This window comes from Rhipicephalus sanguineus, chromosome 1 (assembly GCF_013339695.2).
Source record: "Rhipicephalus sanguineus isolate Rsan-2018 chromosome 1, BIME_Rsan_1.4, whole genome shotgun sequence".
Taxonomy (NCBI): Eukaryota; Metazoa; Arthropoda; class Arachnida; order Ixodida; family Ixodidae; genus Rhipicephalus; species Rhipicephalus sanguineus.
This window is the reverse complement of record NC_051176.1, coordinates 255,706,680-255,719,779: the sequence shown is the minus strand read 5'-3', so window position 1 is coordinate 255,719,779 and position 13,100 is coordinate 255,706,680. Positions and strand designations below refer to the sequence as shown.

At 44.5% G+C, this 13,100-nt stretch overlaps 2 protein-coding genes across 2 annotated transcripts in view; one reads left to right on the top strand and one right to left on the bottom strand.

The window, feature by feature from the left end:
* Positions 1–4,493: 4,493 nt before the first annotated feature.
* Positions 4,494–5,805, bottom strand: LOC119382444 (uncharacterized). The gene is made up of 3 exons (XM_037650148.1): positions 5,696–5,805; positions 5,352–5,644; positions 4,494–5,308 (listed from the first exon to the last, which is right to left on the bottom strand). The coding sequence occupies exons 1-3, from the start codon at positions 5,803–5,805 to the stop codon at positions 4,494–4,496; spliced, it is 1,218 nt and encodes a 405-aa protein (XP_037506076.1).
* Positions 5,806–7,078: 1,273 nt separating this feature from the next.
* Positions 7,079–13,100, top strand: part of LOC119378288 (vacuolar protein sorting-associated protein 35) — a 45,853-nt gene continuing 39,831 nt past the window's right edge. The window contains exons 1-3 of the mRNA XM_037647477.2: positions 7,079–7,307; positions 7,719–7,917; positions 8,027–8,150. Coding sequence (XP_037503405.1) covers positions 7,305–7,307; positions 7,719–7,917; positions 8,027–8,150 — 326 coding nt within the window. The 5' untranslated portion in view covers positions 7,079–7,304. The remainder of the gene's footprint in view (positions 7,308–7,718; positions 7,918–8,026; positions 8,151–13,100) is intronic.

The window sequence follows — 13,100 nt, the reverse complement described above, 5'->3', positions numbered from 1 at the left end:
TTTTATTTCATATTTCGCAGGCTTTCTCTAAAAGCCCGAAAACATTCACCACGCAGTATGGACGCCACCAAAAAATTGGGTTGGTCGTTTTTAAATTCGCTCTACGATGGGTCGAAGCGCAGTTGGCCCTAAAGTGAATATCAAAAATGTCGCAATGTCGCATAATTGACCTTATTTAATTAAGCAGTTAAGGAAGGAAGAAAGAAACAAGCGGAAAGACCAGGAGGTTAGCCAGTTCTTAGACCGGCTAGCTACCCTGTGCTGGGGGAAGGGGTAAGGGAGATAAAAGATGATAGAAGAGAGATGCTACAAAAAAAGGAGAGCAAGAAAAAGAACAAAAAGAGAGGGGCAAAAAAAGAAAACGAAAATATGACATTGCTCAGAGTCTGTCTCTGACGATGGCCGAGTCCGTCTTCAGCACAGAAGGCTTTAAAAGCATTATCGCGCTTCTATTAACCTGTTAAGCTTAATACAAAAGATACCATAACGAGTGCCACATGACGGCAAACCAAATACCTTTGATTTCATTCAGCGGTGGTTAACCACTTGTTTTTTTTTTTTAATATTGGGTTCTACTTACGTGAAACACCCTGTATACTTATTCGCTTTGATTGTTTAATACGGAACCAATATGCGACTTAAATATATGCGTTTTCCTTTTTTTAGGTCACCTTAAAGTATTGTTATTGTTACAAATCCGCATGTAAGCAGAGCTAGAAGTGGCAATAGTGTGAATAGCAGTGATAACCTTCGGCGTTTTGTGCCGCTAGAATACGTACGAGACGTTTCCTGGCGGCTCAGGTTCTCTCGGAGAACAAATGGTAAAAGATGACACGTTAGTGAATATGTTGCTAACGAACGCTTTACGCCAGCAGATAAGTAAAATATGAAAAATCACTGCAGTTTTGTGTCCTCAATTAATTGTGAGCGCCGACTATGTAGTTCATCGTCTTTAAACGATGCGTCACAAACAATATCGCTACCAACGTTGTTGCTGCTGTACACCTGTCGGTGGATGCGGTATTACGAAAACAGTACGCTTGCAGACAAGGTAAGACTGCACAGAGGTATTTGCGCCATCGTGCGGAGGCACTTGCAAGTAGATGGTAACCAGCCAGCTGGTCGCCAAGTAGGGCGGCGACACCAATAAACTACAGAAGTGTAAAGCAAAAAACAACTAACAGCGCAGCAGTTAAAGAGCTGTCATGTTAAGTAGCCAAACGAATCACAATAAGTCGTTTAGAAATGAAACTAATACGCCTTGAGCAAGAAAGTTTGTATCTTGTGATACAAACAGGTATTTTGTTAAAATTAAACAAAGCTGGTCGCAGTTAAGAAATTTTCAAGTAAACACATTTCTACATAGGCCTTTGCTGCTTCATTACATAGATCTATAACAGCAAATTTGCAAATGTATCGAAGTATCTTAAGATACAATTGGGGAGTATCGTCTCGGATACAATTATTCCGCGAGTATCTTGTATCTGTATCTCAAATACTTCTTGCCCGAGTATCTTGTATCGTATCGCGATACAATTTCAAAGTATCTTTGCCCAGCCCTGCCTACACCTTTGCTCATGCATATACCACACAGTGCTTAAGGAAAGCGAGAGGCAGAGTTCGTAGCTTGAGCAGTGAACACGGTATTATAACATTCCTTTATTGTCTTTTCAGAACACTGAAAAGCAGGCAGCCTGGTCACGAGCTCAGAGTCCTCGGTTGCGTCACTTCGTTCTCCTCGTCTTCATTCGCTTGTCCAAAAGCTGATATACAATACTTCCCCCCTCTAGTGACCCTTATTGAAGTCAATTCGATGGCGGCATCTTCACACGGACAGTCTATCTGGCGCCTTCAGAATACGACCATAGCGGCTGCATGGCCTACCGTCTGGAACGTGTTGCGAGTGTTGTGTGGGCTGCGTTTTCTCCAGCGTGCCTGCTTCAGAGGCCGAATCTGTGTCCGCATTAGGAGGCGAACCAAAAGCTGCGGGTGCATCTTCCGTCTCGCACTCGGCACCTGAACTTTGTCTTGTAGGACAGCGATTGTCTTCATGTGCATCGTCTTCTGGCCAAGGATAATAGGGTGATTCTTGAACAGCGTTTGCAATCCCCGTGTACCTTCTCTTCATATGATCCACATGACGCCTGTGCTTCCTGCCATCTTGGGTCATGGTTATAAATGACCTTTTGCCGCATGCTTCAACTACTACAGCGGGTAGCCATGCGGGGTTGTTGAGGAAATTCTTAACCCACACCTTGTCGCCTGGCGCATAATGTTCTGCCATGTCAGCCACGTCATCCACCTTCCCTTTTTGAGTAAGTTGGGTGTAGCGCATCCAGGTGAGATGGCAGCTGCCTACCGAACATTAGTTCTGCAGGCAGTTTCTGCGTTGTGGTATGCGGTGTCGTATGCTGCATGAATAAAAACCGCTTGAGAGCTATTTTCACTTCTGCCACCATGCGTTCCGCTTGCCCATTTGTAGCCGGATGATATGGAGCTGATGTTATGTGCTTGATCATGTTCAGTTTGAAGAAGTGTTGCATTTCGGACGAAACAAATGCTGTTCCATTGTCGGAAACTATCATTTGCGGTATGCCGAAAGTGGTGAACAGTGACCGTAGCACATCCGTTGCAGTGGAAGTAGACTGTGACGGCACTTGTCTTACTTCTAACCAGTTGGAGTAAGCATCCACTACGATTAAAAAGCTCTTATTGTTCACCGGCCCTGCGAAGTCAACGTGAACGACCTTCTATGGTTCATTTGGACGGGGTCATTCCGGAATCGCAACAGCGGAAGGAAGACGGCTGTGCATTTGACACGTCTCGCATGTTCGCACCTTGGCCTCTATGTCGGCGTCCAACCCAGGCAACCACAGGTGACTGCGGGTGAAACGTTTCATCGTGGTTATTCCCGGGTGATTGGCATGAAGAAGCGTCAAAGCTTCCTCTCTTGCTTCCGTTGGAATCATGACTCGTGTGCCCCATAATACACAGCCACGGTGCGTGGAGAGTTCATGTACCCGACTCTTGTACGGTTGGAAACTTGCATCCTGCCATGATGCCGTTGATCTGGTTTGTAACCCATAGCGTGGAGATAGCGTGGAGTCTTCCCCTGTCAGTCTGGCTATCTTCTCAGCAGTCAGTGGAGGTTTCTGCAACCCTTCAACCGTCAGCACGTCCCCCGGTGCCGCCAGCTCATCGACGTTGGAGGCCAGAGGAAGTCTACTGAGTGCATCTGCATTTTGGTGTCTTTTCCCTTCTCGGTACACCAACTCGTAGTCATAAGCGCTCAAAATCACGCACCAGCGAAGCATTCGCGGTGATAAAACCTGCTGAATCTGTTTCCTCGGGCACATGATTCCAAGAAGCGGCTTATGGTCAAGTCATGATGAGTACATGCCGACCAACAATATACCGGTGAAAGTGCGTGACTCCAAAAACAATTGCAAGTCCTTCCCTGTCAAGCTGGGAGTAATTTCTCTCACATTTTCCGAGGGTTCTTGATGCAAACGCTACTGGTATTTCTTGTCCGTTTCCGTCCAGCTGCGCAAGTACTGCTCCTAAACCATAAGGCGAAGCATCGCAGCTCAGCATCAACGAACAAGAATCGTCGTAATGCGCAAGAACCGTACATTCACGCAGCGCATCCTTAAGTCTGTTGAAAGCAGCCTTGTGCGGAGCTTCCCATCTCCACTTAGCTTCTTTGTCCAATAAACGATGTAGAGGTTCGGCAATGGATGCCTTGTCACGGAGGAACCGGCTGTAAAAGCTTATCATTCCTAAAAAGGACTGTAGTTCCGACTTGTTTGTTGGTTCTGGTGCACTTGTTATTGCTTCGACCTTTTCAGACGTTGGCTCAACTCCCTTAGGGCTCACTCTGTATCCCAGGAACTGCACTTCACGTACACCAAATATGCATTTTTCTTTGTTGGCTTTAAGGCCTGCTTGTTGCAAACGCTGCAGAACTGCTTCCAGGTTATCTAAATGTTCTTCATTTGACACTCCCATGATGAGGATGTCGTCCAAATAGGCGCAAACCCTGGGCATTCCAGCGAGCAGAGTATCCATGAAGCGTTGGAATATAGATGGTGATGCTGAAACGCCGAATGGTAGCCGTTTGACTGCGTACAAGCCTTTAATTGTATTGATGGTCAGCATCTCTGAAGTGGCCTTGTCAACATGCAGTTGTTGATAAGCCTATCAATCTTGGAGAATATCTGTCCACCCCGAAGAGTTGCCAGCAACTCAGCTGCCGTTGGCAGGGGATACGCTGTGGGCTTGATGCTCGCATTCACTGTGCTTCTATAGTCCCTGCACAATCGCAAAGATCCATTCTTCTTCCTCACCACTACCACGGGCGTAGCCCAATCCGAAGCGGCGATTGACTCGATTATGCCTTGGGCCTGGAGCTTGTCGAGTTCTCAACAGACGGCATCGCGTAAAGCAAATGGCACTTGCCGGCATTTCAGAAACTTGGGTGTTGCGTCTTCAGCCTAGTCGATGCGTACAGGTGGGCCTGAATGTCCAGTGAGATCGCCGTCGAACACCCCAGAGAACTTGGCTAAGATGTCTTCCATGGTTGTTCCCGTGAGATTGTTGACCCCATGCATCGTAATTCCCAGTTTTTCGAACCACTTTCTTCCTAACAAACTGGCTCCAACTCCTCCAGCCACGAGCAAAGGCAGCTGGGCTTTGATTTTTCTGAAGGAAACCTCGATGAGCATGGAGCCCATGATGTCTAGGCATTCTGCCGACCATGTCCGTAGAGCAAGCTTGCGTTCTCTTAACACCGGGGCATCCTGAGGCCAAAGGCGAGCAAAAGTCGCTCCACTTATTATAGAGAACGCGGCTCCCGAGTCTACTTCCATCTCGAGTGGCCGACCAGAAAGTCGGACTGTCACGACGAACCTTGGTGTGGTTGTCATCTGTGGTTTTGTGTGAAAAATAGTAAAGAGGTAGTCGCAGTCGTCCTGTTCATCGAACACCTCATTTTTCTCTTCTAAACAATGGCTTCCTTGGTACTCTGGTGCCTTAGCCTTTTTAGAGAGACAAGCTTTGGCGATGTGGCCCTTCTCGCGGCAGATGTTACACGTGGCATTTTTGAAGAAACACTTCTCGGCCTTATGATCTGCTAAACATCGGAAGCACTGAGGCGGCTTGCTTGTGATGCCCTCATGAACATTCTGACGATTTACAGCGAAAGTGTCAGCCTGTTGCTGACTGCCTTGTATCTGCCTCTGCTGGTCTCTTGCTGATTTAGCCGTCAACGCGAGTTCGTAGGCTTTCTTAAACGTTAGCTTATCCTCAGCTAGCAACCGTTGTTGAAGATGAGAATCGTGGATTCCACATACCAGTCTGTCTCGCAGCATCACTTCCAAAGGTAGCCTTGTATTCGACCTTCGTGCTACCGCCCGACGCCTCGCGTTCTGCCGTCGTGGAGTCTGCGTTGCCAAAGTTGCATTCCTTTGCCAAGGTTCGCAGAGCTGTCACATAGTCTTTGACGGATTCGTTAGGAAGCTGGTCTCGTTTCTGGAAACGATAACGGCCAAGTAACTCGGAAGGCCTGGGGTCGAAGTGCTGGGTCAGTAGCTTGACGATGTCCACTAAGTCCACCTCGGAAGGCTTCTTTGGGGCCACCAGGGCCCTCAGCGTCTCGTAGGTTTGCTCACCGCAAAGTGTGAGAAGCACCGCTCACTTCTTGGAGGATTCCACTATGTTGTTGGCTTCATAGTAGAACTCCAGGCGCTCTATCCATGACGACCAGTTGGTGCCAGGCACAAATTCTGGTATCTTGCCTTTGGGCATCGTCTTCCACGCTTGCTTTGCGGGGTCTCGTTCCCTCGTCGCCAGTATTATAACATTCCTTTATTGTCTTTTCAGAACGCTGAAAAGCAGGTAGCCTGGTCACGAGCTCAGAGTCCTCGGTCGCGCCACTTCGTTCTCCTCGTCTTCACTCGCTTGTCCAAAAGCTGATATACAATACACGGGAAGGCGTTCCACTTCCCGCTGGCGTGTGTCTCACTGCAACAAAGCACTCTCTGTGCGATGTTCACCCATTGACGTCATTGCCCTTTTGGGTTGCTAATTATTGCAGCAGACGTTTTATTAGTCGGTGCTTTTGCACTCGAAGCAGTCGACAGCTGAGAAACACTGTTGGTGCATGTGGAGCTGCACTACTCTGGCGATGAGGCGGCACATGCTAAGACGACGTGAGAGGCAAAGCAAGGCACATTGTCTGCAGTGTATTGCACCGACTGTAGAGTTTCCTACGATAATGCTCTGAAACTACGAAAGGTGTGAGAGATATAAGGTGCGTTTGTGAGACTCTTACATGTGCCTCAGTAGTGCAGTGGGTATAAAGCACCAGGCACCTATAGTCACGGACTGAGAGGTTGTGGGTTCGACTCCCAGGTCACCCTAATTAACCGAACTTTTTCTTTGTCATCTCTTCGTGTGCATTTTACCGACGTCACTTCCGTGACGGAAATGACATTAGTGAAGTCTTGGTGGACCCCGTCATAGAAAACTTTCATGTGAAAAAATAAAAACTGTACAGGAAGAAATGATGGGCCAACTGGCCCACCAGTCAACACTACTCAATGTGTTTTTTATATTATTCTAAAGCTCGTCTGGTACAGTCCCAAGATCCAACTAGCACTGAATTCTTTTCAGACTTACTTCTAAATGGTACGCCACTTATTTTAGTTGGTTTGCTGTCCTATTAAAAAGGGGAAAAAAGCTGTTCGAATTAAAGTGGCCCTTGCATCTCTATTTTGAGCTAGAACGTAAATTACGTGACCTTTTTTAATGCGACCAAACAAAACGTGCCAGTGCAGCGTGTCTTCGGACAAGAAAAAAAAGGGCACTAATTTACGTCATCGAAACGTCTTGTGGAGGTCTCGTACTACCACTGTTAGAAATCTTCCCCACACACGACGCGCACAGACATGGAGAAGGAGGAGGAATAAACTTTATTAGCCAGAAACCAGCAGGTTTAGGTTCGGATAACAGTTAACTTCGCGTTTCGTCCACGAGAGGGCCAGCCATGTCACTAAACATCATCATCATCATCAACATCGTAAGTGTAACTTCGTTACCTGCGTGATAGTAGCTCACCACTGGTTGACGTTGAGTCCACTTCATGGTGGGCGTCAATCGAAGCGATTTTGGTGTGTTTACGGCTGGGTACTACTTGAGTATTCAAGCTGGTTAAGTTTTAGGCCACGTATACAACGTATACGGTGCTTACAAGTCAGCGGGAGGCCACTATTTCATACTGAAACTCCGCCTGCAGACATCCCCAAATGGTACGCACTACGTGCATTTACGTGTATAAATCATTTGTGTACCTCAAGTTACAGTTTACGGATGTAAAAAGCTAAAATAATTTTTGTTGGTCTCTCTTGCTACGTTTGTCTTCTGTCACGAGAACTGTGAAACAATCTCTAGGTCACGTATAACTCGTTGACCTTACATAGAGTAATCGCAGACTCGTCAAAGCTTTAGTAAAGTTCTGCGCGTATTATATAAGTATATCTGGTCGAACAGCATGAGCAGTCGTATAACGCTTAGGGTATGAGTTTGTTAACGTGTCATGCCGAGAGACTGATTGTTGGCAGGTCATGCACACCGTCATCAATGTGCATATCAGTGATCGTTGGTTTACGGTATATGTATGCTTCACACTCTCTTTTTTTCCCTCCAAATATATATTGCAGCCTCAGACGCCACAGGCATCCCCCCAAGAAGACCAAGAAAAACTACTTGATGATGCTGCCAGCATTGTCAAAGTCCAAGCATTTCACATGAAACGATGTCTCGATAAAGGAAAGCTTATGGAAGCATTAAAACATGCTTCTAACATGCTTGGTGAACTTCGCACGTCTCTTCTGAGTCCAAAAAGCTACTACGAGTTGTGTATCCTTTCGTTAATTCACATATTTTGATGTGCAAGTGTGCATGCAATATTCAAAGCTCTTTGTGCACATGGATGACATGGTTGTGGTTTCCTTAATTATATACTTAGATATGGCGGTTACTGATGAACTGAGGCACCTAGAAATTCACCTTCTAGATGAGATTCAAAAAGGGCGCAAGATGTCCGATCTCTATGAGCTTGTTCAGTATGCCGGCAACATCATCCCTCGTCTGTAAGTCTGTTTTGCATGAGCATTGAAATATAATTGAATGCAGTCAGTCATACTCATTCTGTGGTCATACATCACTAATGTTGCACTGTGCAAGGAAGCTTGCTTGGAGATGTAACGTGCCTAAATATGAAATGAAGAAAAGCAATTCTTTGTCCCTGGCTGTCTTAACCGATGCTTCATAGGAAATGGGATTGCATTGCTACAAAATGAAGCACACTTTGACTCTCATAGTGTAGGTTGTATTCTGTTTGTCTGAATGGTTGGTAGAGGTGTAACGTTTTGGGCGAAGTACTGCCGAAAAATGTGTTAAAACTTTGCTGTTGTTGTGTGGCAAAATAACCATCCACCTCTTTGCAGAAGCTGCTTGTATATCTGGCCGAGTTTCACTCTTATCTAATGCATCCATTGCGCAAAATAAATGTTATCAGCTTGATACTATAATGCCTCTATAAGGCTCAGTGTTCACTAGATTTAATTCTTGTACATAAAAAAACTAGTTATGAATATAGGGGTGAGGAATAATGGGGAGACTGGCTGCACTATAACAGCCATGCAGCATTGCAAGAACTGACCACCAAGAGAATCAAACATTTTTAGAGCGAGAATATAAGTGCAGAAGGCAAATGTTTTAAGAAAGGAGAGAGAAGATATTAAAGCCTTGGAAAATCATAGCCCTGTTTAATGCAGATGACATGTAGTGCCAGCCTTAAATGCATGCTCTCTGCTCTTCCTTTGCTTTGTTTGGGAGTTTTGAGGTGTCTGTAATTTTATCTGTATGCCTACATTTTACTTTTCTGAGATAAAACAAAGGAACCAGTACAAACATCCTACTTTGTCTTATTTCTGTAACGTTGCAAGGGACCTTTTGTCTGAGGCATTTGTGGAAAACAAACATTGAAATGGGTGCAATTGTGATTTCTGTATTAGTAAGTCAAAAAATAAGAATGATCACTAGAGGCCATATTTTTAGGCATTAGAAAAGCTTGTTTTAGGCACCATAAATAGGCAGGCAAAACGTTTTAGGCTTCCAAAATTGTAAATGTAAGCACAATAAATTTTCACTAGCGGTTGTTTCTGGGAGTTGGTTGAATAAAGGACTATGTTGAACCCCAGGGGCGTAGCCAAGGGGGGGGTTGGGGGGGTTCAAACCCCCCCCCCCCGAAATTTTTCAGTTTTGCTTGCGTATATAGGCACGCACACATACAAATGCACGCACGAACATACATAAAGTATGGTTGAACCCCCCCCTCCCGAAAAAAATTTCTGGCTACGCCCCTGTTGAACACCATAGTTCCGAACGGTAAATGTTGCGCGGTAACATGAGTAAAGGTCTCAAACTGCACCTGGGAGCGAAACTTTAGGCTAAATAGTGTTCATATAAGCGCCAATTTTGAAAATCTGCATTTGTAGGCATTTAGGCACAGACGTCAAAAATAGGCATTTATAGGCACTATAAAAACACTATAAAAGCCCTTCGTAACCTCTAATTCATGCTCATATATCAAAGTGGCACGATAGGAGCGCAAGGAACAAAATAGGCATTTGCCTATAATCCGGTCTCTATTGACCACTCTACATTCAATTTTTTTAGTAATGGTTGATCAGTTTTGGCAGCACATGTACCTGAAACACTAAGTTCAGCTAGAATTAGAAATGGCCTAGAGCATAATGTAGCTGGACGCATGCACACAGTTCTTCCTCTTGAGTGATTTTGACATATTGCTCAAAGCCAGGTACTGGCTACTGTGTTGTATGATGCTGTAGTATCACACAGGGGGCATCACTGTACATCTCACTCTGCTCATCGGCCCCATGTAGTGTTTCAGGGCAACCTTATACATGTTCAAATACTGGCAGTTATGCTGTCTTGCTGCTGTCATTTTCATTAAAGGAGTGGTGACAGAAAAATTCGGACACAATTTGACTGTTGAATCACACTAATGGGTGCATATAGGTGCCATCTGTACAATAGCAGCCACAAATACAGCCTAAAAGGTATTTTAATTGAGTTTTGAAGTTCGTGAAAGTGCCTGATCAGTAATGGAAGCAAAAGACGATGAGGTCATCGAGTGGATACCACGTACGTCACGAGTTCTGGCTGGGTTACCGGAGGCGTGTACGAGACAGACAACGCTGGTAGCGACACCTGATGATGCATATCCTTACCAGAGATCTACAATATAACATCGCAGCGACTTACCCGCTTACTGATTCTATTTAAAGCATTTGCAGTGAGATAATTAGCAACTCACGGTGTTCTCATTGCTTTTTTTTTCCCGACAAGAACTACAACGCGACGGAAAAAATATAAAAAATTTATTGTAGTTGGACAAAATGCCACAAGATGTCGCTACGGGCTCCGCAGTTGCTGCTACTGCTGCAGTCGTCAACAGCTCAAGTATAACCAGGTACCCGCAAACGTTAGGAAGTCTACAGACGAACTAAAGCTCTCTGCTGCCGGGATCATATTGCGTAGTGGACAGATAACTGCTTCGACCCTCCGACGTGCGTACGTGGGATTGGTATGCCTTGAGAACGCGGCGTTGCCCGATATAAATACGAGTCACGTCATTTGCATGTTACGCATAAACACTGTTACAGAGCGCCAATGTTGTGTTGTTCTGCTTCCTTCGTCACTTCTCATCCTGCTACTTTACGAATGATCGGAGCGAAAATGTTTCAGCACGTCTAATGCTGCGGCTACTCCAAGCCTGGCGGAAAACGTCCCCTCAGTTGGACAACGACTACAAGAACAAAATCGCAGCTACCGGCGAGATTCGCAAAGTGAACCGTGCTTTTTTTACTGATTTTTACACTCCTGCCAGCTCTTTCGTCCATCGCCGCACTAGATAAGCAACTTAGTTTGACAAATCGAGGAAACAAGCTCTCGCAACGCTCAACACCTGCTCAACACAGCAAACGAAACAGCAGCACTGACAACATAGCACTGCAGAAGCTGGCCAGTGACGTCACTGGTTCTTGTGGTCTTGTTTAACAAGTAGACCATCTACGTCACGGGGCTACCGAGTGCTCTTCGAAATCGAAACTGCCTCCGGTCGTAACATACGAGCATATAATTAAACATTCGTCTCGCGCTGGGGCAAATGAGTTTCGTTGCCTCTATTATCGAGTCAGTAGCCATTGATTAAGAGCAAGAAACAGAGGTTCACAAATTTTCTGTCACCACTCCTTTAAACTCGGTGATGTTGCAAGGTCGAACATCTATGTCGGGCAGTAACTTGCCCGAGATAGATGACTGTGGTGCGTCCCCCACTACAGCATACCTGATAATTATATTGTGGTTTTGACACTTAAAACCCTAGAAATGAGTTAAATTTGTACGTATTGCATTTAGGGAGGGGGGGGGGGTGAGAGGAGGAGGTTATTGTGTACTGTTGTCACAAAATGCTGTGCTTCAAGATATGCTTTACATGCATCATGAATTGATGCAGATTTGCTTACCTTATGTTCAATGTACTACCAGTAAAAGGTTTCATTCATTTACATGTTCTCATTTTACTTCACATTACTCTTCACAAAATTCAGTATTCCTCATTAAAAATTGTGTATCTCAGCAATGCGTACCTGCTGCAATCAATGATGTTGAATGTACTAGTTATGCTGAGTGTCAGTACATTTATGGGCCAGTTTCATTTTTGTTTATGGTAGCACTTATGGAACAAGTTAGTAATAGATCTTATATTGCTAAAATTGTTTGCTGCAAAACTAACCTTTGCTCATCCATCTTTTCATCACCAGATCCATTTTGGCAGTCGCACAATTTTTATTAACGTGCTCATTATGTTTATGTAAAGCTACCTAGTCCAGGGACCACATTTACAACTGTGAGAGTTACGGTTCCCACTTCTATAATATATGCCCAATGTATAATTATACATGCAGTAGAAACTCATAAAAAGCATTGATTAGAAGTGCAGTAATCATAAGTCGAGAATTGTACTCTGCATACATTGAAGAGTGGTGTGGATGCCAACTTTTGTATGTGGCAATTGTCAGTAAGAAGAAAGCCACAGAGTGTAAATACTAACCTGTATTGCAGCATAAGAAAAAAGCAGTACATATAGCCCTTTAGCGCGGTGTGTACATTTGAACACATAAACTACAGAGGCACGTCATGCACCGCATATTTCTTCAAGTGGCCTGAAACGCAGTGTGCACATTTGTACACGCTTCCTGAGTAGACAACCAGCACTCATTTAATTGCATCATGCTGCACATTGCTGCAGAGGATCACTTTGCTAGAGACACTACCATGTTCGACGATCGTTCGACGTGCCGCGTTCCAGGACCAACATCAAGGAAAAGGGAGAGTTGGGCTAGTTGGTTGGGGTTCATTATGAACCCCAACTTCAAGAGTATTTTTTTTTACTCTGAACGAATACAACCAAAAACAAATTGGGCATGCATATTGAGCATAAGATTTAGTTTTTTTTTTATGAAAAAATGGAACATGACTGATTGCAGAATAATTGTATGTTTAGTTATGTGCTAATTACCATTAATTACTGAAACTTGCACAGAACAACATAATGCCTCATTTTCTTTCTTGAGATGTAATATTGAGTGCTTTGGAATTGTGCTGTAGGAATTTGACACATTTTCAGACATCCCATCATAATTCGTGCATGTAGGGGATAATGTTGTACAGGGACACAGACCACATACAAAAGTTTTTTTTTCTTTTGCAGTATTATTGTTAGAATATGAAGTTTGCAGGAGATAAATGGTTAATGTTTAAGGTGCTGCAAAATAGCCATTTTCTCATGCTATAGTGGCAGACTTAAATGCAGTGTTTACCGTCTTCTACTTTAAACATTGCTTTGATCTTTTCACTCGTTAGTAGGGATGTGCGAATATTTGAAATTTCGAACATTTTTCGAATAGTGTTTACTATTCGATTCGATTCGCACTGGAATTTTACTATTCGAA

Excerpts from the sequence above, each read along its gene's own strand:
- LOC119382444 (XM_037650148.1), bottom strand. The coding sequence starts at position 5,805 with ATGCCCAAAGGCAAGATACCAGAATTTGTGCCTGGCACCAACTGGTCG. Across the intron at positions 5,645-5,695 it reads ATAGTGGAATCCTCCAAGAA|GGCCCTGGTGGCCCCAAAGA; the intron begins GTGAGCGGTGCT and ends CGAGACGCTGAG. Across the intron at positions 5,309-5,351 it reads TGATGCTGCGAGACAGACTG|CTGAGGATAAGCTAACGTTT; the intron begins GTATGTGGAATC and ends AACGGTTGCTAG.